General features: G+C 39.8%; 2 protein-coding genes across 2 annotated transcripts in view; one reads left to right on the top strand and one right to left on the bottom strand.

The window, feature by feature from the left end:
• Window positions 1-10,302, bottom strand: part of pnp6 (purine nucleoside phosphorylase 6) — a 28,401-nt gene extending 18,099 nt beyond the window's left edge. Inside the window, exon 1 of the mRNA XM_034085020.2 lies at window positions 10,024-10,302. Coding sequence (XP_033940911.1) covers window positions 10,024-10,058 — 35 coding nt within the window. The 5' untranslated portion in view covers window positions 10,059-10,302. The remainder of the gene's footprint in view (window positions 1-10,023) is intronic.
• A 2,222-nt stretch (window positions 10,303-12,524) lies between these two features.
• Window positions 12,525-23,955, top strand: part of hydin (HYDIN axonemal central pair apparatus protein) — a 151,912-nt gene continuing 140,481 nt past the window's right edge. Inside the window, 2 exon segments of the mRNA XM_034085765.2 lie at window positions 12,525-12,725; window positions 13,011-13,088. Coding sequence (XP_033941656.1) covers window positions 13,038-13,088 — 51 coding nt within the window. The 5' untranslated portion in view covers window positions 12,525-12,725; window positions 13,011-13,037.

Below are 23,955 nucleotides of genomic sequence, written 5' to 3'. Positions count from 1 at the left end.
GGTCCGGATATCTATTTAACCCTTGTGTGGTCAAATTGACCCGATTTCCATTTTCAATGAATAAAAAAAAATATAAGGATATTTTCATTCAACCTGAAACTCAATGGCCGGGGCTTATTTATTGTGAAGGACACGTGGAATTGTTTTTATTTTTTTCCACTTATGAAAAAATGCCCACCCGCATTTATGTCCTTCATAAGAGGTTCGGGTCAATCTGACCCGGATACAATACCAGGACAGACAGACAGAGAAAAACACACAGAAACACACAAACTAAAGACACACACACACACAAACTAAAGACACACACACACACACACACACACACACACACACACACACACACACACACACACACACACACACACACACACACACACACACACACACACAAACTAAAGACACACACACACACAAACTAAAGACACGCACGCACACACACACACACACACACACACACACACACACGCACACACACACAGAAACACACAAACTAAAGACACACACACACAAACTAAAGACACACTCACACACACACACACACACACACACAAACACACAGACTAAAGACACACACACACACACACACACACACACACACACACGATCGTATGCATAGAGAAGCTGTTTCATCCTGGTTTCCCTTGATCTTTACCCTTTGTAGTGTGTACACAAAACTATCCTAGAACATTATAAACATTTTAGATCTTCCAGAAATGTATAAACATTTTACATTTTCTCGCACTGTCCCCCCTCGCACCTGCACGCCGGAGGAGGGACAAAACAGAGACATAACCTCACATTACAGTGTAGTGCAGAACTACAATTATCTACCAACAAAATGGCCAAAACATATTCTGCTCAGAGAGCCTTGGAGCTAATCATGGATGAGAGTGAGTGGAATGCATTAGAAGAACACGGTGAAGTGGGACAGGAAGACATTTCTGAAGATCAGGATAATGTGGAGGTAAACTCAGAATTTGACAGCAAATTGGAAGATGAACTTGACTCAGAGCCAGCTGCTGGAAGACCCCCACAGCCAGCCGCAAGAAGACCCCCACAGTCAGCTTCTGGAAGACCCCCACAGCCAGCTGTGAGGTCTGTGGACCCTCAAAGGACTCCAAGACACAGACTACATGCAGCAACTGCAACAAGTACATCTGTGCTATACACACGAAGAAGTTCTGTACATCATGTGTTTCCTAAACGGACTTGCCCATTGACTCACATGATGTTCTGCAGCGTCACTTCATCAATATAGTTTTCGGATATACTGTATTTTATGAATAGTGACTGTTAATTGTTTTTATTGGCTTTGTGTTTATATCTGTTCTATGTCATTTATATGGATGTTTCATTCCCTCTATATTTCACAGCCAAATACTTTTGGATGTGTGGTTCTTGTGTTCCAATTGCTGATAAATTGCTTTATTTCCTTCAGGGCTTTGATTATTATATGACAGATTAAAAATAATAAACATTAATGAAAAAAATGTTCATTTACATTTGTCCTAGAAAAGCATGAGCAAAATGTAAACCTAGTTTTTATTACAGTATATATTTTTTTAACATAAATTACATTTTTGTCACAAAAAACGATGGACACTTCCATTGTTAAATTTGATCTAGCAAAGAGTATTTTCAAAAACTAATCATATATTTCATTTATATTTTTGGGAATGAGTTAAAGACAATATATATATAAGGAATTGTGCATGTTGAATTTAGTTCTGTATTTTTTTTAAACCCTGAAATATGTCCCGGGTCAATTTGACCCGAACATTACCAAAGGGTGCGAAATGTGAACATAACACAAGGGTAAATATTCCTGTGAAAATATCTACTTATATACTATTATATTCTACCCAACATCGGTATTGAATCCAGTTCAAAGTATCAAAGATTTGAATACATCATGATAACGGTATAACATACCTTCAAATGTACTGAATAAAGTTTCGAATCAGCATCATTTTATCAATGGCACCTCTGTTTAATGCCCACTGGCTGCTAACAGCTAAAAGCTAACAACTAATAGCTAACAGCTAACGTTAACTAGCTCTCTTAATGCTGATTCAACGATTTGCCTTGGTCGGGGGTCATCTGTATCCTATGATACCCCCCATCACCGAGGGGTGATCAATATATTCTAAAGCACAGACATATGTGACACAAGTGTTGCCTTGGTTGCCATTACCAGCCTGTTATTTGCAGAGTTGCACTTAACATGATTGTGCAGGTGGGACTGGCAGCATTAACACACACAGCTTGCAGACATGCCTGTGTCTTCTTCTGTTTTTTAATTCATAATCAGATTCACTGTTGGTGCCCATTTAAAGGTTTTTTTTAATGCATGAGATCCGTTTAGGTCAGAGTAACTAAACAACAGCCGTTTGTAATCAGTGATTCATAAACCCAAGAAACCAAAATGTGGAGCAGAGTTGACTATAGGTCTATAGCCATAAAAAAAGCTCTTATCAAACTGAATGTCATGTCTCTGATTTTGCTGTCATGTTTTATATCAGCATCACTGAACTGTATATAGCATAGCCGTAACTGCACATTTCTGAAGCTATTTGTGCACAACCATAGATATGAAATAGAGATATGAAAATCATGTCAAATAAGTTAAGGCAACTTTGAACTAATGCTTGACATGTTTTTCAACTTTTTTAAGGTTTTGATTTGTGGGTTGAATATGAGTGAAACTGTATTCATAGAATTTTAAAGACCTTCAGTCATATTATGTCAAGACAATTTAAAAATGATTTGAAGAACATGGAAATAGTAGAGAAGCTAGGCTGATATTTATTAGTTAAAACTAACAAAGGCCAAATGTTAATTTTATCTTCTTTACATCAAAACATCAGGCAGGTCTTGTGACTTTGAAACCAGTAGGCATAGATTATTATAAAGTATTTAACAGCAGACAGATATAAATCATAGCCTCAGTCTATTGTACATTTATACATTATATTTTAGTAATTTCCTCTTTATTCATTTGTAATTTATAAAATACAGTTGTGTCTTCCTCCTTTATTTTGTTTATTTAAAAACCTGCATCCAATCACATTCAATGACTAGGCAGGTCACATGACTTTGAAACCACAGAAGGCCAGATAGTAGAGAGGCGAAGTCCCGCCCATCTACTTCTGACCCTTGGGACCTTATTTCGGAAAAATTATGTATTGAAGTCTGTCACTACCCGACCCGCAGGCATTCCTACCCAATCCGCATTGCGCATGTGCGAGATGGTCCGCCGTATTGGACAACTCCATACGGCAACTCAAATAGGACATTTGACGTCTAGACGGCTGCCTGATTTGCATTATGCATGCGAGTCATAAACGTCTCAAATATCTATACAAATATAATTGTTATTTTATTTCAAATAAAATGAAGGACATTCACAGTTAATGTAATTAGATATAAATTATGAATGCCATACATATTGCATACATTCACACTTCACAGTCAATATTTCTTCAGTATGATAGCTGTCTAACTGAAGTTAAATCAATTTCTCACTTATTCTGACAATGTACTTAACCCAATAAAAGGACCCAATAAAAGGAGTTGTTAAATAATAGTGAAGTCACGTTGTAATAACAATAACTCATCTCTCTCTGGTTCAGATTAATATTGTCAGTTTTTTTTGTTTTCTTTTTCTGCTTTGCCAAACGCCACTGTGTCAAGTGTCCTATTTGTGTTGCCGTATGTAGTTGTCAAATATGGCGGACCATCTCGCACATGCGCAGTGCGGATCCAAGCACCCAGGAAGTGCGCCGAACTCAGATGAAAATATTCGTGGTGGCCAAACGGCGGTACTACACTTCCGTTTGGTTGCCAGGCCCGGAAACACTTTTTCCCATTGACTTACATGGGGAAAGAGTGGTCTGTAAATCGTTGGATAATTTTTTTTAAACTAAATAAACTACCCAGTATGAACACTTGTATAGCCCTTATTAAAAACATTCGTTCCTCAAGTTGTAAAAATGTGCTAATAACGTTATTAGCACATTAACACACAGCCCTTCAGAGGGTCATCAACACAGCCCAGAAGGTCATCGGTTGCTCACTGCCTTCTCTGGAGGAACTCTTCAGCCAACGTTGCCTCAACAGAGCAGGAAAAACAATTGCAGACTCTTCACACCCTGGACACTTCCTGTTTGCTCTTCTGCCCTCCGGTAGACGCTACAGGTCAATTCAATCAAGGACAAACCGACTGAAAAACAGTTTCTACCCCAGAGCCATACGAGAACTGAACACCGTCAAACGCTAAACTGAACAGTTACAACTTGCAACTGCACTACTTTTTAATAGTTGTATTAACTTATTAACTGATCGACATCAGAGATGCAAAATATCATCCCTGTGTTTTTATATTGTAAACTGTATTTAAATAATGTGCGGGCATGTATGCATGTTGGTATGGATGTGTGAGCATATGTTTATGTGTGTATATGTTTATATAGATATATATTTATTCATTTTATGTGGAAATGCACTGCGAGGATTGCTTTTTTTTTAAATTTCGTTGTACCTGGTGCGATGACAATAAAGGAATTCTATTCTATTATTCTGAGAGTAATTTCCCTCTGCATTATGAACGCGCATCCAACCCACGGGACCGCGCCGCCCGGCACGTTCATGTGATGTGTTCAGTACTACATGAGTTTTACCTTTACCGATGGATGCACAATAAGAACGGACCCATATCACCTTACTGCTAGCCCACGGAGCTGTAATAATGGATATATTGCACATGTTTGCTGTAATTCATCATTTGTAAAATATTATACTACATGGGCTGTATGATTAAATCTTGTATTAAATAAAGTTAATATTACCGACGTAGATTAACGTTCCTGTAGCTTCTTATTGCACTTGCAATATACCATTAAAGGAGTTGAACGTTGCTGTTTGCTATTACTATAGTACCACGCAGGGATAAGCCAGAGTTTACAACCTTTGCATGTGGGCACAACACGTTTTGACCCAGATTAATTAGCTACCATATGATATCGCCCGAGGAAGTCGCCATACTTATACATATATAAATAAAGATATATGTGTCAAAGCTCTAATCAAATTAACAGTTGTATTAATTATACTTGTGTATGTATATATATATATATATATATATATAGCCTGTATTGTATATTTATACACACAAATGAACAACCTTGTGTGTGTCAAATAACAAGTTGTATTGTAGTGTTTATTTTAGTGTTGTTTTATGCTTATCCACATTTTGATTTCAGAGCACAGGAGAATGCTGGGCACAACATAAAGCTCAACAGTGAAGCAGGCAATGCTGAACAAAACCATCACTAGCTCCTGTTACATCAGCAGCGTAATATAAAAGTACATAACGATTTATGTGCACATTAGCATAATTACTAATGGCTCGGACGTTACACTAGCTAGCCGCTAGCTGCTAACTGCCGCAGCCGCCTCGTTATTCTAGTCTAGTCTAGTCTAGTCATTGTTGGTGATTTTAACATCCATGTTGACAACCCCCAGGACAGAGGGGCTAAAGAACTGTTTTGTGTTCTTGATAACTATAGACTGACTCAGCATGTGACGGAGCCCACGCACAATAAGGGGCACACTCTGGACTTAATTATCTCAAAGGGTCTGAATATTTAGATGGGCGGGACTTCAAGTCCCGCCCTTCTACTTCCGAGTCCCGGACTTCGCCTCTCTATAGGCTTGTTTGAGATGAGCGAGACCGACGCAGACCTGCGCAATTGCGATCGCCGTCTTGCTAGTGCGTTGCATGACGGTTAGTCATTTTAGCCGCTTTCACACCAAGCACTTTGCCGTACTTAGTTCCCAGCACTTACCCCACGGAACTAAGAGCCGATCGCATTCACACCGGAATAAGTTCCCTGAGGGAAGATTATGCAAATGAAGCCGCTGACGTCACTTCTTCTTCTGCTTTGGGTTTACTGGCAGGCCGCAAACAACTTCACGGCGTATACTGCCACCCGAAGTCCCCGGCCGGACTTCGAAGCTGCTGGGAGTCCCAGCAGCTTCCGAGTAAATCGCAGACACCTCCTCATCACTACACCGCTCCCATGTTTTTTTTTGTGTTGTGATAAGTTATTCTCTCTCCGATTGGTGCGCAGGGCAAATGCTAATGCTAATAATGCTAATGCCAGCAAATACAATGGCGGCTTCAAAAAACGTTTCAGAATTGTAAGGGGCGTGGTTTGCAATTCGCCCAGCCAATCAGAAATTGGTACTTTTTTCTCCCCAGGATAGTCCCACCTCTCTAGCAGGCACTAAAAAGGGGGGAAAAGTTCTCATGAACTAAGTTCTCTTTTTTGTGTGAATGCAAAATTCCAGACACTAACGGAACTAAATGGGAAAAGTACGGGTAAAAGTACTCCGGTGTGAAAGCGCTTTTTGTCCGACTTTCTATGGAGGCTCGACTACATGAGACGTTGAAATCTCGTGGGACAAAGACGCCAGCAGCCTTGAGAGCGAGGCGGAGCAATTTCTCTCCACGAGCTGCAGAAGCTAAATGCTTGATGCGAAACGACTCGCTGGTATATCGAGCTGAACGCTCATTGGTGGTTTTTACCCCATGCTGCTGATGATACTGCAAGGAATCTGGGTGTGATCCTAGAGAACAACCTGTCCTTCACTGCAAACATCACTGCTACAACCCACTGCTGCAGATACACGCTTTACAACATCAGGAGGATGCGTCCCCAGCTGACCCAGAAAGCGACGCAGCTTCTGGTCCAGGCTCTCGTCATCTCACGCCTAGACTACTGCAACTCCCTCCTGGCTGGTCTACCTGCATGTGCCATCCGACCTCTGCAGCTCATCCAGAATGCAGCGGCTCGTCTGGTCTTCAACCTTCCTAAATGTTCCCACACCACGCCGCTCCTCCGCTCCCTCCACTGGCTTCCGGTAACTGCTAGAATCCACTTCAAGACACTGGTACTTGCGTACCATGCTGCGAATGGATCTGGCCCTTCCTACATCCAGGACATGGTTAAACTGTACACCCCAGCGCGTGCTCTACGCTCTGCATCAACCAAACGGCTCGCTGCACCCTCGCTGCGAGGGGGACCCAAGTTCCCATCAGCAAAAACACGTGGGTTTGCTATCCTGGCTCCAAAATGGTGGAATGAGCTCCCCATTGACATCAGGACAGCAGATAGCTTACACACCTTTCAGCGCAGACTGAAAACTCATCTCTTTCGACTCCACTTCGAGCGATAGAACTATTAACAAAGCATTTATATACTAATAAAGGGCTGGCTTACCTAAAGCCAGTTGAGTAGCACTTGAAATGTTTTTGCTCTATGAAGCCTGATGTACTTTATGATTCTGTTTTCTTCAAGTTTGTATTTTTTTGGTCGAACGCACTTATTGTAAGTCACTTTGGATAAAAGCGTCAGCTAAATGCAATGTAATGTAATGATGAAACTCTCCAATTGGCTGGGCAAAGGTTTGTTGTTGTTTTGTGTCAGTTTTACGTCGCCACTTCCATTCACATTTTTCATCATTGTTCCACAATGTTTATCATCATGAAATTAATATCTATATATGTTATACTATACTTGCACTGCTTACCGTTTTCATACTTTATATATCTTAGCATATTACACACTGTTAATACTGTTCATACTTCTCACAGGCTGCTGTGTATATCTAGTGTATTCATACCCCTCACTGATTATTCATCATTCAATTCATTCTATATTTTATTCTGTAGATTGTGTACATTACTTTTCACTTTTACTGCTTTTTGCACTCCTGGTTAGAAGCTAGACTGCATTTCGTTGTCTCAGTACCTGTAATCTGTGCAATAACAATAAAGTTTAATCTAATCTTGAGCAGGAACAAATGTATTTACTTAGTACAGATCTGACATTAACGATTATACACATTTGTGCATTCTTTATAAATGCAAACTGGTCAAGACGGAAGCAGTTTTGAAAAGTAATAAGTGGTCATTTACATGTAGGATTCGACCCCCCTTGTATTAATTTGTTTTAAAATGAACAGACACTTGAGTCATTTATTTGTAGTGATATAATAATTGTGGGATTTCTATTGCATCCACTTAATCTGCAACGAAGAACGCCAACGCAATTTCCGCCATTGCAAACCGAGTCAAGCCGACTCCGAGCTGTCCGACTTCAGGCGAGCTTTTTGAGACCTCCCCCGGCTGCAATCGGCTATTCTCGTCTACTTTCGAGGCGAGCCGCAGCTCATCTCAAACAAGCCTAATGTATTATGTAACAGCAGAGAGAGCTAACTCAGAACAGGAAGTGAGCTCTCTGGTTCTCCAGGAGCTGTCCATGGTGCTGTCAGAACTTTGAATTCAGGCAGCAGACAGGGGACTTAGACAACCTCCAGGCTGCACCTCTGGGCACACACAACACAGCAAGTGTGTGCAGCCTGCACACACTTGCTAAGCTCTGAGGCATTGGTAGCACAAGACTGGCCTGTTAAGTGGGAGTATAAATGCATTGTACTGAGAGTAATTCAACTTTATTTATTAGATTTTTTACATAAGCTGATATTTTATTTGACTTAGTTACAGCAATTTTGGGTTAGGTATCTTACCCAAGGACACTTTAGAGGCTGGACTCGAAACAACTGATCCTTTGATTGGTACAAATCATATTAACCCCCTAAGCCTTAATGTAATATCCTCCTGGGACCCAAGGAAAAAAAGTGTCTTCCAATTTCCTTTTTGTGTGATTTCCTACCTATTTAGGGTTAAAAAAACATCTTGCAATTTAGACTTTTTTAATTTAATTTTAAAATGTTACAGTATGTCCACTGTAGAGGACGTCGGGACCATTTTAGTTTGAAAAGACAGCCAACATTAACAGATAGACTATGTAACGTATGGTTATAGAGTGATATTAATAAAAGAATACATTCACCTTTATTTAAAACAAAAATAAGTAATTGATCTGAACATTGCTGTTTATTTGGTCAATAAAAAAGTAGTTTGGTTTTTGGTGAATCCTTCCAGATCTTCAAAGACTTTGCAGTCAATGTAGTGGGAAAGTACCTCATTGACTCCAGTCAGCACGGGCTGTAGGGTCATCTTGACTAGTTTTATGGATGTGGTCTCCATTTGACCATGCTCCGAAACAGAGCTTGCATTCCTGAGACAATTCTCATTTGTCATGGCTCCACTCAAAATCTTAATCTCCCTGAACTATCTGGTACAGAAAATGTCTGCTTCAGTTCCGTCTCCTGCAACAATATTGACTTTGAGTCATTAAGTCCATGAAGATGGTTCTGACGTCCACTAGAATGGACATTTATAAAAGAGCTCTTATTTCAAAACTTAAATTATTTAATTGCTTTCAGAACTAATTATATAGTTCCTCACATGTTAATAAATAAACAACAAGGACATATATGATTTTCATGGTAAAAATACAAATTATTCAACAACATTTGACTTCTCCTCCTGCCTCTTGTTTTTGGTATGCCAGCCATTTTGGATGAAAAGAAAGAGGAACTTCCCAGCATGCAATTTTAACCAATGACATATCACTGGAAAGACCAGGATTTCCTCTGCACAGTAGCCTACATCAGGGATTGATAGAGTAGCTCAAAAGAGTAAAAGGAGATGCATGTTAAGTGTTGTCCACTACAGTGCACATGTTGTACCTATTTCGTTCCCATTTTGGACCCAGCCCAAATTTGCATACAAAATTGATACAAAATGCCCAGGAGGATATACTCTCTTAAATGTAAACACACGACACATGACTACGTCATAGTGAGAGGTGTCATCTTGGGAGGAAAGCCCCTATAGGCTGCTAATCCTCTGAATAAAGCTTTCATGTTAGCTACAGTAGCCTTAGCTTCTTTAAACAACTAAGAAATAGGACAGTGCAGCATCAGATGCGTCCTGTTACACGGGTGTTATGCATTCAACAGTCTTGCATATCACTATTATGCTACAGTGTAGCCTTGACAACCATGGCTAATTTCTCTCCCCTCCACCAACAGCCTTATCGGTCTTACCTGCACTGACTGGAGGAGGAGGATGCCGCTTCCATAACTGAAGATAAGCGAGACTATTTATCTAGCAAGACGCTGTTTGTGTCGTGTTTGACGGACGCTTCCCGTCCTGGGTTCACGGGAGTGGAGCGGCTGATGGAGAATCTGCTGCGGCGGACGGAGTGGCGGAGGTCCTGCTGCGTGCCAACGTATGTGCGTGAAGAGCGAGGGGGCGTGGTTTGAATTTACCGCCGGTCCCTTTGAAGAAGCTAAATCCAATTGTCTACCAGGCTGGGCAACTCACTGATGCGTTCACTGTCAGAGGCAGGGGCTGGGGACAGAGCGAGAAACAAGTAGAGGGCAAGAGAGGGACAGAGAAACAGAATGATGAGGGGAAATGGTAATATCATCAGAGTTAGTGAGTTTTGTTTTAGTAAGCAGGTGCTTGAAACAAATGAACTGAGACAAGTTGTGCAAATAGGCTGGTAACCCTTCATCTTTCTCTGTCTCTCTCTGTTAATGAGTAGGCAACACTGAGTTCATGTCCTCAATACCGTTTCTTGGAATTACAGGATTTTAACTCTATGGAAGTTTAAGAATAAAGAAACAAAAAACTTGTTATAAGAATATACTATTTCTCTTGTAGTTGCTTTTTTCTTATATGATCACTTACTGTTCATCTTGAAAGGTTTCACGTTTTAAGATACAAATACATTATAGGAAAACATCTTGCTATTATAAAATGCACTTGGACTATGACATCAACATTTTAAAGTTACAACGTGCTAATTTTCTTTTTTTTCCTGGAGTGCCAGCACTTTGCTCTTAAATCTTAAATCTGACTAGTATTTAACCAAAAAGAAATCATGAATGTTGTTACCTCCGATATAGAGAAGGCTTTTATACTGGTATTTGACTTTCCTTACTGACACAAAGCAGTGGAACAGTATCAAAATATAAACTAAAATGACTGGATATTTCAGTCACTGACAATATACTGCAAACAAAAAAGACATTCTGTTGGGAAAATACTGAATGCACTCTTCCAATATCAGAGTCAAAAACCCAACTGTAACTGCGTACATGACAGGATGTATGCTTACCTTGAAGAGCGTCAGGACACACTGCTTTAGGCATACAGTATGATAGCTAACAACGATTAACGTGATGATTCACCCTCTATGGAGATAGACATATGACAAGCATGATTATTTCTGACGTGGTTTTTAGCTAATCTAAACAAAACATTATATACTGCTTTGAACCGGTATTCCTGCATCTTGTGACTCAGTAACACCCTCTCTTGTATATAAGAATTTGAAGGACACTGTTCAGGAACTAGTTGTACCATATGCTCTGATGACTACTTCCATTCTTGCAAGGATAATAAATACATGTATCCTGATATTGAAGAACAAGCCGGTGACCAGTGATATTTTTCTAACACATTCCCAGAAAGGGGACTGTGGGAAAATATTTATCAGTGGTGATCGGGGTCAGAGATTAGTAACCTCTGTAAGATATCAGTCCAAATACATAGGCCAGGAACACAGTCAAGAGGGATAAATGGGTGGATTTGTAAAGTCGTAAATTCAATTATGAATTCCTTCCCTGACACCTTGCTCACGAGACATTCAAATCCCTTTTGTAGTTCAACTAATCCTTAAAATGACCCTCTTGAACACACGGATAAAAACAGTGCTCATTTATTTCTGGTTTTGTGTGTGTGTGTGTGTGTGTGTGTGTGTGTGTGTGTGTGTGTGTGTGTGTGTGTGTGTGTGTGTGTGGTGTGTGTGTGTGTGTGTGTGTGTGTGTGTGTGTGTGTGTGTGTGTGTGTGTGTGTGTGTGTGTGTGTGTGTGGCTGTGCCTGTTCCTTGTATGTGAGAGGGAGACAGAAAAGGAGAAGTTCATTTAATAAATATATGATGGCAAGTATCATCTAATGTGATTTTACATATCGGTCTCCTGCTGGTTATAGTATACAAGTTAGAAGAAAAGTTAAGTTTTGGTGAATATTTCCTGTGTGAAATATTGAATCCATTCAGATTGCAACTCCAGCCACTCTTGGAAAGCGTTTGGACTACCTGTTTACGGCTTGCACCATCCATTTTGAGGGCTGATACGAACACAGATAATTAAGTGAGTTGATCAGATATACGTTACAATCCCAAATTGCGACTTTAAGCATGTCTACAAAATGTAAGTGTATGTTAATCGCTATTGGCGGCAATACAATGTATAGTGAAGCTAATGAGTATTTCAAAGAGTAAATATTCCCCAACATAATGCAAAAATAAATGTGTCCTGAGTTGTTAGTGTGTATATGGTATAGCCAGCAAAATACCATTAATGTGTCTCTCTCTCTCTCTCTCTCTCTCTCTCTCTCTCTCCTCTCTCTCTCTCTCTCTCTCTCTCCTCTCTCTCTCTCTCTCTCTCTTTTAAGGAGTTGTTCCAGCCAATCAGAGAACAGTTTATTGAGAGGCCGTTGTTAAGTGCGTTGCCGAGGAAACAAACCACAACGAAGTTCTAAATCACCCGTTTATTCACCTACGGACTGGTAGGTTAATAACGTAGGCCTACTTGTTGTATAACTTATTTTGTCAGTTCAACAACATAACAGGTTTCCCTGTTACGCTTGGTGTAACGTTAAGTCACGGAAGAGGAGTATTTAACCATTTAACAAATATATTACATCACGTAAAGTTCTGTAAACGGTGCGTGCCAGGGTGAGTGAAGCCGTTATTTTCTGTAAGCAAACAAATTGTCTTATAAGTTACGTCAGTTGACTTTAAGACACTTGGGTTAACTTCATTTCCTTTAAAAGTAGCGAATATGTTTTAATGACTTGTTGCAATAAGGATACGTTTGCTACTGAGGAAAGTAACGTTACCTTTTTACTGTTAGCCTATTAGCTACATGAGCATATTAACGTAAACCAACGTCTTGGATAATTTATATAAAGTTATATGTTACTAATGACAATTGTCTTCTTGACCTTTGTTGTTTTGCAGGTGAATGTGCTACTAAACACAGACAAAATGACAGCCATTCCGTGTTTAAGGAGCAAAGTGCCTCTCAAGCCAACAAAGGTGAGGATAATGTCCATGACAGCCTGCAACTTCACACAGAATTCGGTTTTTCTCATGAATGATCAGGGGCTTAATTTCATGTCACCCACGTGTTGGACAATGTCCCTTTCTTTTAAATAAAGCTGCTTCAAATGACAGATTATCCTAATAATTACCTTGGCTCCTTACAGGGAACACAAATCAATGTCTGACTGCAGTGTTTTGTTGCAATGACCTCGGCTCAGCAAATTGTTGCCTCTACTCTCTATGTGTGTGCTTCTGTCTGCACCTACAGTAGGTGACAAGAGTAGAACATTCAGTATGCTTTACTAAGACTTTACCCAGGTCAAAATGAGCATTTGCACTTAATGGTGTTGAAACTGAAGCAAATTCATACATATTAAATAATTAAACAAATAGCATTAAATAATATCTTACATTTTTCAGTAGTCCACGTTATGTCTATTGCTAAGCACCATAACAATACAATATACTGTAAATATGGCAATAATAAGTAACATTTGTAAATAAAACAGGGCAACTATTATAGCCTACAGCTATGTTAAAAAGTTATGTACTATTATATATATATATATCTAGCAACATTATTTCTCAACTTGCATTTTTACAAATAGTGTTTACTCGCGCAACTTGTCTCTGAATAATAGAAAAAGTATTATGAATACACACTAAACTGGCAGCTATTCTATATTGCATATATAAAAAAACCTAATAACTCCATCTGCTACATTATTCCTTTTAAGATAAAAATCCTTCTGACCAAACCTTGAAATAGGCTAAGTGCAGTTAGATGTTTCTTTGCTTCGGGTGCAGAGGTGTCAGAGGATTGTGTAGAGAGGAAAGTAACCACTAGAAGCTGCAGATAGCCCTCGCTGCAGCATATCAGTTGATGTCAATGTTCTTAATGCAGGCGTTTGCACATATGTGTCAGAGCTGAGAGCTTTAAGTCTTCAGCTCTTGTGCTCACAATTTCCTTTCTCTCCATCAGTTGTGTTTGATGTGATGCCTCATCACTTCTGAATGAAGAGACAGGAAACAGTGCAGTTAGCACAATGAGCTGCTTTGTGTTTGCAGGTGACTCCATCTGTGTACACCCATGTTACAGTCCACAGAGGAGCGCCTGGCTAACCTAAAAGAGATACACCAACCCCGCATCCTGGAACTTCTTGACATCAGCAACACTACGCATCACAAAGCAAATGCCAGAAATTGTTCTTTTACGCCCATAGCTTGATACAGTATCTTTCTATGCTGTGACTATCCAAAACAGTTACAGTAAACACAGTTATACTGAAAGGTTAAACAAAAACATGTCTTCACTGCACCACTCTATTTCAAATAGAGTGATGAATTAAACTGTTTACAAATGTCATAGTTCTATTTTAATTTGAAATAGAGTGGATGTCTTTTTTGGGCTCACTTGACAAAACCAATGGGATTATCCCATTGTATGTTTCCATTTATGATATTTAAACTTTTTTTGGCGGGATGATCTTTAAGACAAATTAAGACAGCTTTATTGTATTTAGAAGCTAAATGCATTCGCTAGAAGTACGACACTAACGCTGGACTAAAAACCGACTATATCCCAGTCATACAACTTTCAACATCACCACTAAGCCAAAGGCGCACTCGCGACGTTTAATAGTCTCATTTAGTAACTTGTAAGCAACCTACGTTTTTATGTCACATTGAAGCTTCGGATATTCAAGAGTGGGGTGTTGACATAGTTATGAGCTGTGGACATATTTAATGTCGTAGAACGAAACCTGAAAATCTCTTAACGAAGTCCTATTATGTTTTTTGGGGAATGTTTCCTCTCCTGTAGTGTGTTATATAGGCTTTTGTACATGTCAATGCAACCTCTTTTCCCCACACACTCCCCCACATACTGAAACGCCTCCATTGGACTCCTTTGTTTACTTCCTGAAAATAGTTACAACACTATGTAACGCTCTTGCTTTTATTGGCTAGTATTCCAACACATTGTACGTGAGTGCTAAGGCACTGGAGATATCTAAGCGGTTGACCAATCACAACAAAGCTGGCTGGCTAACCAATGACATCATATTCTGAACAACAAAACATGTAAACATGTCACAGTCGAGGCACAAAATACAAATATGAACCTGAAAAAGAGCATAATGTCCTCTTTAAACTTGCGTTAAACACACAGACCTTATTACAAACAAAAAAACAATGTTAAAAGAACTGTTCAAGACGAAGAAAACGGATGTGGTGAAAGGCTTACTCATTTACGTATTTTAGGATTCCCACACCACTTTATGGGTATTCTAGATTTTAATCAAACACTATTAACAACAACTGTGACAGTGACAACAGTATACGGCAAAAGATAAAAGTCGGACAGGAGTTTATCATTACCACTTCCTTTTGCAGACAAGCCTCAACTACTTACTTTTATCTTTATGAGATATAAACCCTGGGGAGTCTACATTACACTTGAGACTCAGAAATACATTGAAAACTACATTTGACAACCTGTCTCCTCACTTCAAAATACTTCAGCACCACGTGGATGTATAATGAGGTGTATACAATTGCCTATTTAAAATATTCCCAGTCTCATTTATATTCAAATTCAATTCAATTTTATTAAAAACAGTTTAAAAGTACAATACAATAAAATGGTAATATGGGAAATAGGACACTCCAATTAGCTATCAGAACCTTGAGAAGAGGGGCCCCGACAGTAAGAAAGTGTTTAAAAAATACATTAGATATATCTGGAATTGTAGAGACTTCATGTTTTATACAGAAACATTATGAGCTAAAAATACCAAACACTAACCAAATACCCCCCGTCTATTTTGGTTTACAGCTTGGATACAATAAACACAGACACAATACTAGGGAAGATAATGGTACAAAATAAATGCATTTCAGTGTAAAGTACATTTGTTGGGAAGTCCCCAGACATTAAGTGTATTCAAACATTAACATAGTAGTAATAATATAGTGACTTTTTAAAGTGTGATCAGCCTTTTTAAATACATTTTATAACGTTATCAATCTCATTCTATACTAGTGGACCTCTTTGCTTTCCTGTTTTATTATGAAAACTTGACTGTACCATTAGAGCTTTTTATTGTACACCTTAGTACCAATTGGTTTAAACGGAGTCAAACGTTAGATCTTAATGGGCTGAACGAATATTTACATTTCAATAAATATGTCGAATGAAAAGAATGGATATGGGTGACTTATTGGATGGATGGATCAGAGGGACAAAAAGACCAGGAAAAAAAGACACCATCTCATTATATCATCATTAATCCCCTGCATACAGAGTTTGTGCTGTCTGCTAAGGTCATTTACACTGTACCAAAGCTGCTCCCCCTTAGTCAGCAGACACTAATTGATGGGCAAAGGGCATCCAATGTGACTGAATGCTCTGTACTTTTAAAGAGCTAACTGTCATCAAAAGTTTGTGAAATGTCTATGAAATTTAAAAAACGCCCCCTCATCATAATTAGGATGACCTATTTTTGCATCTCAACCCTGTTCCAATTTTTTGTTGACTTGTCCAATATGCAAATGAAATGTTCAGTAACCCCCACTGTGGCCAACGGCAGGTGATAAGCAGGAATAATGACCTGCAGGATCTTTTTAGGTCATCCTTAATGCCCCAAAATAGCAGAGCTTCAATATAGAACTGTATTATTTTCACTTTATGACTAACATTGATGCAAGGATAAATGAGAATGGCTTAGTTTAACTTATGAAATATTTGTTAAAGGAATAGTTAAAACATTTTGGAAACATGCCTTTCCCCTTATTTTCTATTTCTTTGATGAGAAGATCGATTTTACTCTCATGTCCATCAATACAAAACTGGAGCCATTAGCCAGTTAGCTTTAGGTAACATAAGGACCGGAAACAGCTAGCCTAGCGCTGCCCAAAAGATAACAAAATCCCCACTACCAGCATGTCTAAGGTTCACCAATTAGAATATATCTTTAAAATGACAGCTTACAGGGGGTCATGTACCACATTAACAATCAGCTTCATCATGTCTTCGAGTCTTTATTCTAGGCAAGGCAAGGCAAGTTTATTTATATAGCACCTTTCAACACAAGGCAATTCAAGGTGCTTTACAAAAATGAAAGACATTCAGACAAAGGTATTTAAAAACAGTAAAAGATAATAAAAGAAACATTAAAAGAAAAAATACATGAATAAAAAGTACATGAATAAAAAGTTACAGTGCAGTTTAAGATATGAATAGTTCACAAAGAAGTTCCACTTAACTGATGAACACAACGGCTCAGTTTCAATTAAAAGCAGCGACAAAAAGATAAGTCTTCAGCCTGGATTTAAAACTAGTAAGAGTTGCAGCGGACCTGCAGGTTTCTGGGAGTTTGTTCCAGATATTTGGAGCATAATAACTGAACGCTGCTTTACCATGTTTAGTTCTGACTCTGGGGACAGAAAGCTGACCAGTCCCTGAAGACCTGAGAGCTCTGGATGGTTCATAATTTAGCAGGAGGTCAGAAATGTATTTTGGGCCTAAACCATTCAGTGCTTTATAAACCAGCAGCAGTATTTTGAAATCTATTCTTTGACACACAGGAAGCCAGTGTAAAGACTTCAGAACAGGAGTGATGTGATCCACTTTCTTAGTGTCAGTGAGGACTCGAGCAGCGGCGTTCTGAATCAGCTGCAGCTTCCTAATAGATATTTTAGTGAGACCTGTAAAGACACCATTACAGTAGTCCAGTCTACTGAAGATAAAAGCATGGACAAGTCTTTCCAAATCCTGCTGTGACATTAGTCTTTTAATCCTAGATATGTTCTTTAGGTCAGGGGTTCCCAACCCCCGGTCCGCGGACCGGTACCGGGCCGCAGAAGTGTTACTGCCGGGCCGCGAAATAGCTGTGAGTTTATCGTAATATTTGCCGAATTATAAATATATAAAAATATTTTATCATAATATTTTTTTCAAAAAGTGTTTAATGTTCGCACCTATACCAGTCATATTATTTCATCCAGTAGCCTAGTTAATCTTTCACCAGATAACCGTAGAAAATGGCTTTTATGATGTTCCGAGGGATTCGGCGGCTCAGCCTGGTCTCAGCCTCTTGTGCGCACGAGAAAGTTACCGGTGCGCCAAGTAGGAAGAGGAGCGCACAGGAGACAACCGTTTAATTGCAGACTGTTATGTTTATGTGGGGAAATGGCAGTGCATACATTATTTGAGATATATTTCAAACTTGGACTTCATTTTAAGGACATGTCGGCCAGGGGTGTAGCTATATGTTTATTTTATTAGCTTTTCTTTTTAAAGAGCCTGTGACACGGTTTTCCCCCATCATCCAAACCCATCAATTTGAGTAAATATTGTCCCCTTGAAAACCGTTACTGAACTGATTTTGGATATTTGTACTTTGATAACCATTAATCTGCCTTCAATGTTGACAATTTTCTGGATCTTCTCGCGGATTCTTCAAGTCCCGCCAAATGATGGGTGACGTCATTGCGGGCACAGCGCTCCAGCTGCACTGTTCAGGATCCCAGCATCTGCATGTAAACGCATGAAGGTGCACACAGCAGCAAGCTCAGACAGCGATGACAGGTTAATTTTGAAGAGTGTCTGAGAGCTCATATGAGGCTGAAGGATCGGTTTATGTTGTATCTGTTAGAAGTTTAGGAATGAGGTGCGTCAATATGGGCGATCATATGGTCATGTAGCCAGTGGTGGAATGGGACTAAAAATCATCCCGGGACTCTCGACCGGCCCACTTCGGTACCGCTAGTAAATTGTCAACGGGGGGAGTGGGGGATGTCAGGGGCGGCGGGTGCTGTAGATAGTGAATGTAAATATGTAAATATTGGTGTCACTGCATCCTGGTAACATACAAATATAATGTATAATGTCTGTGTCTTTGACCTTAGCGCTGCTAGCCACCTGTGCCCTGTACTACGAAGCCAGTTCAACAGACCCTGGATATGTTTCAGTAACAAACAAACTAACAACAACAAACTAACAAACGAGATCTCGCTAAGCGGTCCTACGACGCTGGTTATCAACTCGGTAAATCAAGCCAGGGTTTCTCTCTCCAGCTGAGAGCGCGTTCACGTCTAAGACACGAGTGGATCTGACTTTAATTACATTTGTCTCGAGTGTTTCGTCAACATAATGTGTTGCTTAAAATAATACTTCTGCATCCAGTCTGTGACACTGTGAGTGTTGCACGGCCAGATGACACTGGAGAAGCTGACTCAGATAAGGAAATATATGATATATTATGATATTATATGATCGATGATCTGATTGATGATGTAATATGAATGATAAGTGCGACACGTCGGCGTCTTCTCTGCATACGGCAGTTTAAACTGTATTTCCTTTATCCTGTAATATGACTTGAGAGATTTAAACTCCGCACACTGAGTTGATCTCTTTTCTATAGACGCCGGAGCCGGGCAGCGTCAGGTAAAATAAGTTATTTAGCCTTCCCAAACCTGAGCCTCACGCGCCGCCTATGAGGGATGTGCTAGTTACTTATCCGACCGGCCCACTTCGGTACCGGCCAGTCCGCCACTGCACCCAGCCCACGTAAACTGTCAACGGGGGGAGCCTCGCTGCGGGGAAACGGTGGACCTAGTGTCCCGATCGGAGTGGGAATAATAATAATAATCCGTGCATTTTATCCATTAATTTCCCCAACATTGTGGTAAAAAAAACACACGTTTAATCCATGTTGGTGTACTACAACTACAAAAAGCATCGGTTTGTTTTCTCATCAGGAAATGCAGACCGGCTCAAACAAACGATTTTTAATCATCATCCTCACGATCATTTAATGTATCATATGTTCGCCGAATTGACATGAAAGCACTAATAAATGTAGTTTCATCCACTTGAGTTTACAACTACAAAAATAATCGATTTGTTTTTATATCACATCCGAGACGGGAGGAAATTCAGCAGCTCTCACTCCCGATTTTTAATCCTAATGTAATCATCATCTTCACCACGATCATTTATGTTTATGTCGCCGAATTGACATGAAAGCACTGACAAATATGAATATACTGTAGTCAACTTCATTAAAACGTTATTAACGTGCCTAATCTCAGTAATTCACCATTTCTATGCATGACAACACACTTTGTCCGTGTTTGGCTCTCGAAGCGTTCCCGCATTGACGTCACTTCCGGCTTCCCCTAAAACTTCAAAATGAGTCGAAGGAATTTCCCCGCGATGTTCGAAATTATTGATATTTAACGGAACGGTATCGCTTTTTCTTTTTTAAACTGACGGTTCCAGATTACTAGTAGCCCAATATTTCATTGCACAACAGTTGGTGGGATGCTGTCACAGGCTCTTTAATGACTGATTGTAAATGCCATTTTCTTAATGTCTTTCATTTTTTTGTAAATTGCCTTGTGTTGAAAAGTGCTATATAAATAAACTTGCCTTGCCTTTGTTTAAGCACCGGATTGGCAAAACAGGAGAGAAAACCAGTCTGCCTTGATCTATGAATTCATGTACGGGACTCTCACGGTATCTGCTGCCCGCAGCTGTTTTATAGAAGGAAAACCTCCTTCACTTTATGAAATGCATCAGGAGGCAGCGGGACGTGTAACTCCGCTTCTGAGAAGTGCAGCACCAGCGCGCCGAGAGCTGTGCCTTTTTACGCACCGCCTTCGCTGTGTTTACCTTCATCAGAACAGCGAGTGACTGCAGGCTGCTACGTGTTAACCACACACACCTCTACACACATCTCTACACACATCGAACTGCCGATTACTCCCCCTTTTATTCGTTTTATGAAGGAGATGTCCAGTTACCAAGACGCATGATGTGTGTGTGTGTGTGTGTGTGTGTGTGTGTGTGTGTGTGTGTGTGTGTGTGTGTGTGTGTGTGTGTGTGTGTGTGTGTGTGTGTGTGTGTGTGTGTGTGTGTGTGTGTGTGTGTGTGTGTGTGTGTGTGTGTGTGTGTGTGTGTGTGTGTGTGTGTGTGTGCTCAGCTCTGTGTTTGTGTCTGTCCGACACCGGCATTTGTTTTCAAATGACCCTGAACAGTAATTTACACACATCTGGCTAACTCCATAGGTAACCTATATGCGGGTGTTCCCAAAATAAATGAGTTTAATCTTAATCTCGATGTAGTGCTAAATGCTGTCGGACGTGCACCGGACCGAACGTCACTATCATAATATCTTCTGAAAATAAATGCCAGTGTCTCTCTCACACACACACACACACACACACACACACACACACACACACACACACACACACACACACACACACACACACACACACACACACACACACACACACACACACACACACACACACACACACACACACACACACACACACACACACACACACACACACACACACACACACACACACACACACACACCATGTATACATCACTTCAGGGGACATTACATTCAATCAATCAATCAATGTTTATTTATATAGCCCAATATCACAAATGTTACATTTGTCTCAGTGGTCTTCACAGTGTGTACAGAATATCAGTATGACAATACGACACCCTCTGTCCTCAGACCCTCACATCGTACAAGGAAAAACTTCCAAAGAAAACCCAGTTTAAAGGGAACATGGGAGAAACCTCAGGGAGAGCAACAGAGGAGGGATCCCTCTCCCAGGACGGACAGACGTGCAATAGATGCCGTGTGTAAATTGAAAAGATAACATTGACTTACATGCATTTCCTAGAGATTTATCCTGACCTTAACCATAACCAACACATGCCTAACCCTTACCTTAACCCTAATCCTAAACCTAACCTAAGTCTTCACCCTAAAATTAATGATGCCCCTTATGGGGACCTCCAATTTGTCCCCATAAGGGAGGCGAGTCCCCACACGTGACTATGTAAACAGATTTAGGTCCCCACAAGTATAGTAATGCTAGTCCACACACACACACACACACACACACACACACACACACACACACACACACACACACACACACACACACACACACACCCCTCCTTCATAATGCGCATTCTCCTTGTTTTCCCATGATTATCCGTAAATCATACAAACAAAACCAAAACGTTGATTTATCTGTTTTCCCGTTTTGGTTTAAAAACTGAATAACGTCGGTTTTTTGGTTTTCCATTTCTCCGAAAAACGACACCGGTTCTTTTTTTAAACGTTGTTAATATGTTTTGGATGCATATTATTCTAGTATTTGTTCAGGCTGTTACATACAATTAGCCTCTGTTGCTAGACTGGTGAGTAAATATTAAAATCAGTTAACATTGACAACCGTTCCACGATTTTTTTTTAATGTATCTGCCGGTCCTTGGCACAATAAAGGTTGGAAACCCCTGCTTTAGGTGATTGTAGGCTGATTTAGTAACTGTTTTAATGTGACTGTTGAAACAGGTCAGAGTCCATGACTACACCTAGATTTCTGGCTTTATCTGTTGTTTTGGACATTACAGACTGAAGCTCAGCGCTAACTAACTCTAAGCAAAGCCAACCAGATGGTGTCTGTAGCTTCATATTTAGCAGACAGATACCGTAAGAGAGACTACAAATAAGCATTATAGATTCTGAAATGTCAATTAGATTAAAATGTACCAACAAATGAAAATCCATATTTGTCTTCTTTCATATAGTGCTATTAAACAATCTGGATTGTTTAAATGTGAGTTTTGGAAGGTGTGTTGGAGATTTCTGCCTTTTAAAACGCTCAAAATGCTGATAAAATACATTTCAAAACTCAAAGCAATGCCTTTTTTCAGAAATCATGACCTGATTACTCGAGATAACCCACAGACATTATTTGTTTCATGTAGGACAGGGGTGTCAAACTCAAGGCCCGGGGGCCAAATCCGGCCCTCTACTTCACTTTATGTGGCCCGCAAGAGCTTGCAAATAATATAATACGTTTAATATACGGTTACATGCTACATTACAGAATCACGTTGCCCATAAACTACATGTCCCACAATGCATTTCCTCTTGTGACATGTGCACTGAAGAGACTTGCATTTATTTGCCCTAGACTTCTGCTTTCAGACGTAGTTAATGATGAAGTTATTACCCTGTCCGATAATAATCCAATTCAGAGGCAATAATGTAATATAATACATTATTTTATATATATATTATATATTTATATAGTTACAAGTAACCGGCCCTTTGAGTGCAACCGTAACGCTAATGTGGCCCACGATGAAATTGAGTTTGACACCCATGATGTAGGAGCTATTTCTTTTAACCAAATGTTCTTCAGTTAAGATGTATTTTGACATTTTTGGGTGAACTATCCCTTAAAAATAACTTGGATATAATATTTGTTTTATATGTAGAATAGATCATATCTGGCTTTCTTTAAAGGAATGGTCCACTCATTAGATAATTAATCAAAACTTCAGTATTTAGTGAAACGTTATGTTTAAACCATACCCTGAAGAAATCAGCGATATTCCCCGGTAAATAATGATTTTATAGCTCTTTTTTATCAAGACCTGTATATTCCGTCTGGCCGCCGCCATGTTTGCCATTTTCAGTAGTCACGTGATGGTCGTGACGTCATCCATGCGTTCACTTTGTCAACACACGGAAACATGGTGGAGTATTTCAGTTCGGACTCGTCAGCAGAGGAACAAGTTTTGACCAATGTGAAGAGATTGGATGGGGGAATTCAGCCATACATATCAGTATGACAATACGACACCCTCTGTCCTAAGACCCTCACATCGTACAAGGAAAAACTTCCGAAGAAAACCCACAGTTTAAAGGGAACATGGGAGAAACCTCAGGGAGAGCAACAGAGGAGGGATCCCTCTCCCAGGACGGACAGACGTGCAATAGATGCCGTGTGTAAATTGAAAAGATAA

Source organism: Pseudochaenichthys georgianus, chromosome 6 (assembly GCF_902827115.2).
Source record: "Pseudochaenichthys georgianus chromosome 6, fPseGeo1.2, whole genome shotgun sequence".
NCBI classification, from domain to species: Eukaryota; Metazoa; Chordata; class Actinopteri; order Perciformes; family Channichthyidae; genus Pseudochaenichthys; species Pseudochaenichthys georgianus.
Note: the sequence above shows the minus strand (reverse complement) of the source record. Positions and strands in the feature narration are given on the sequence as shown.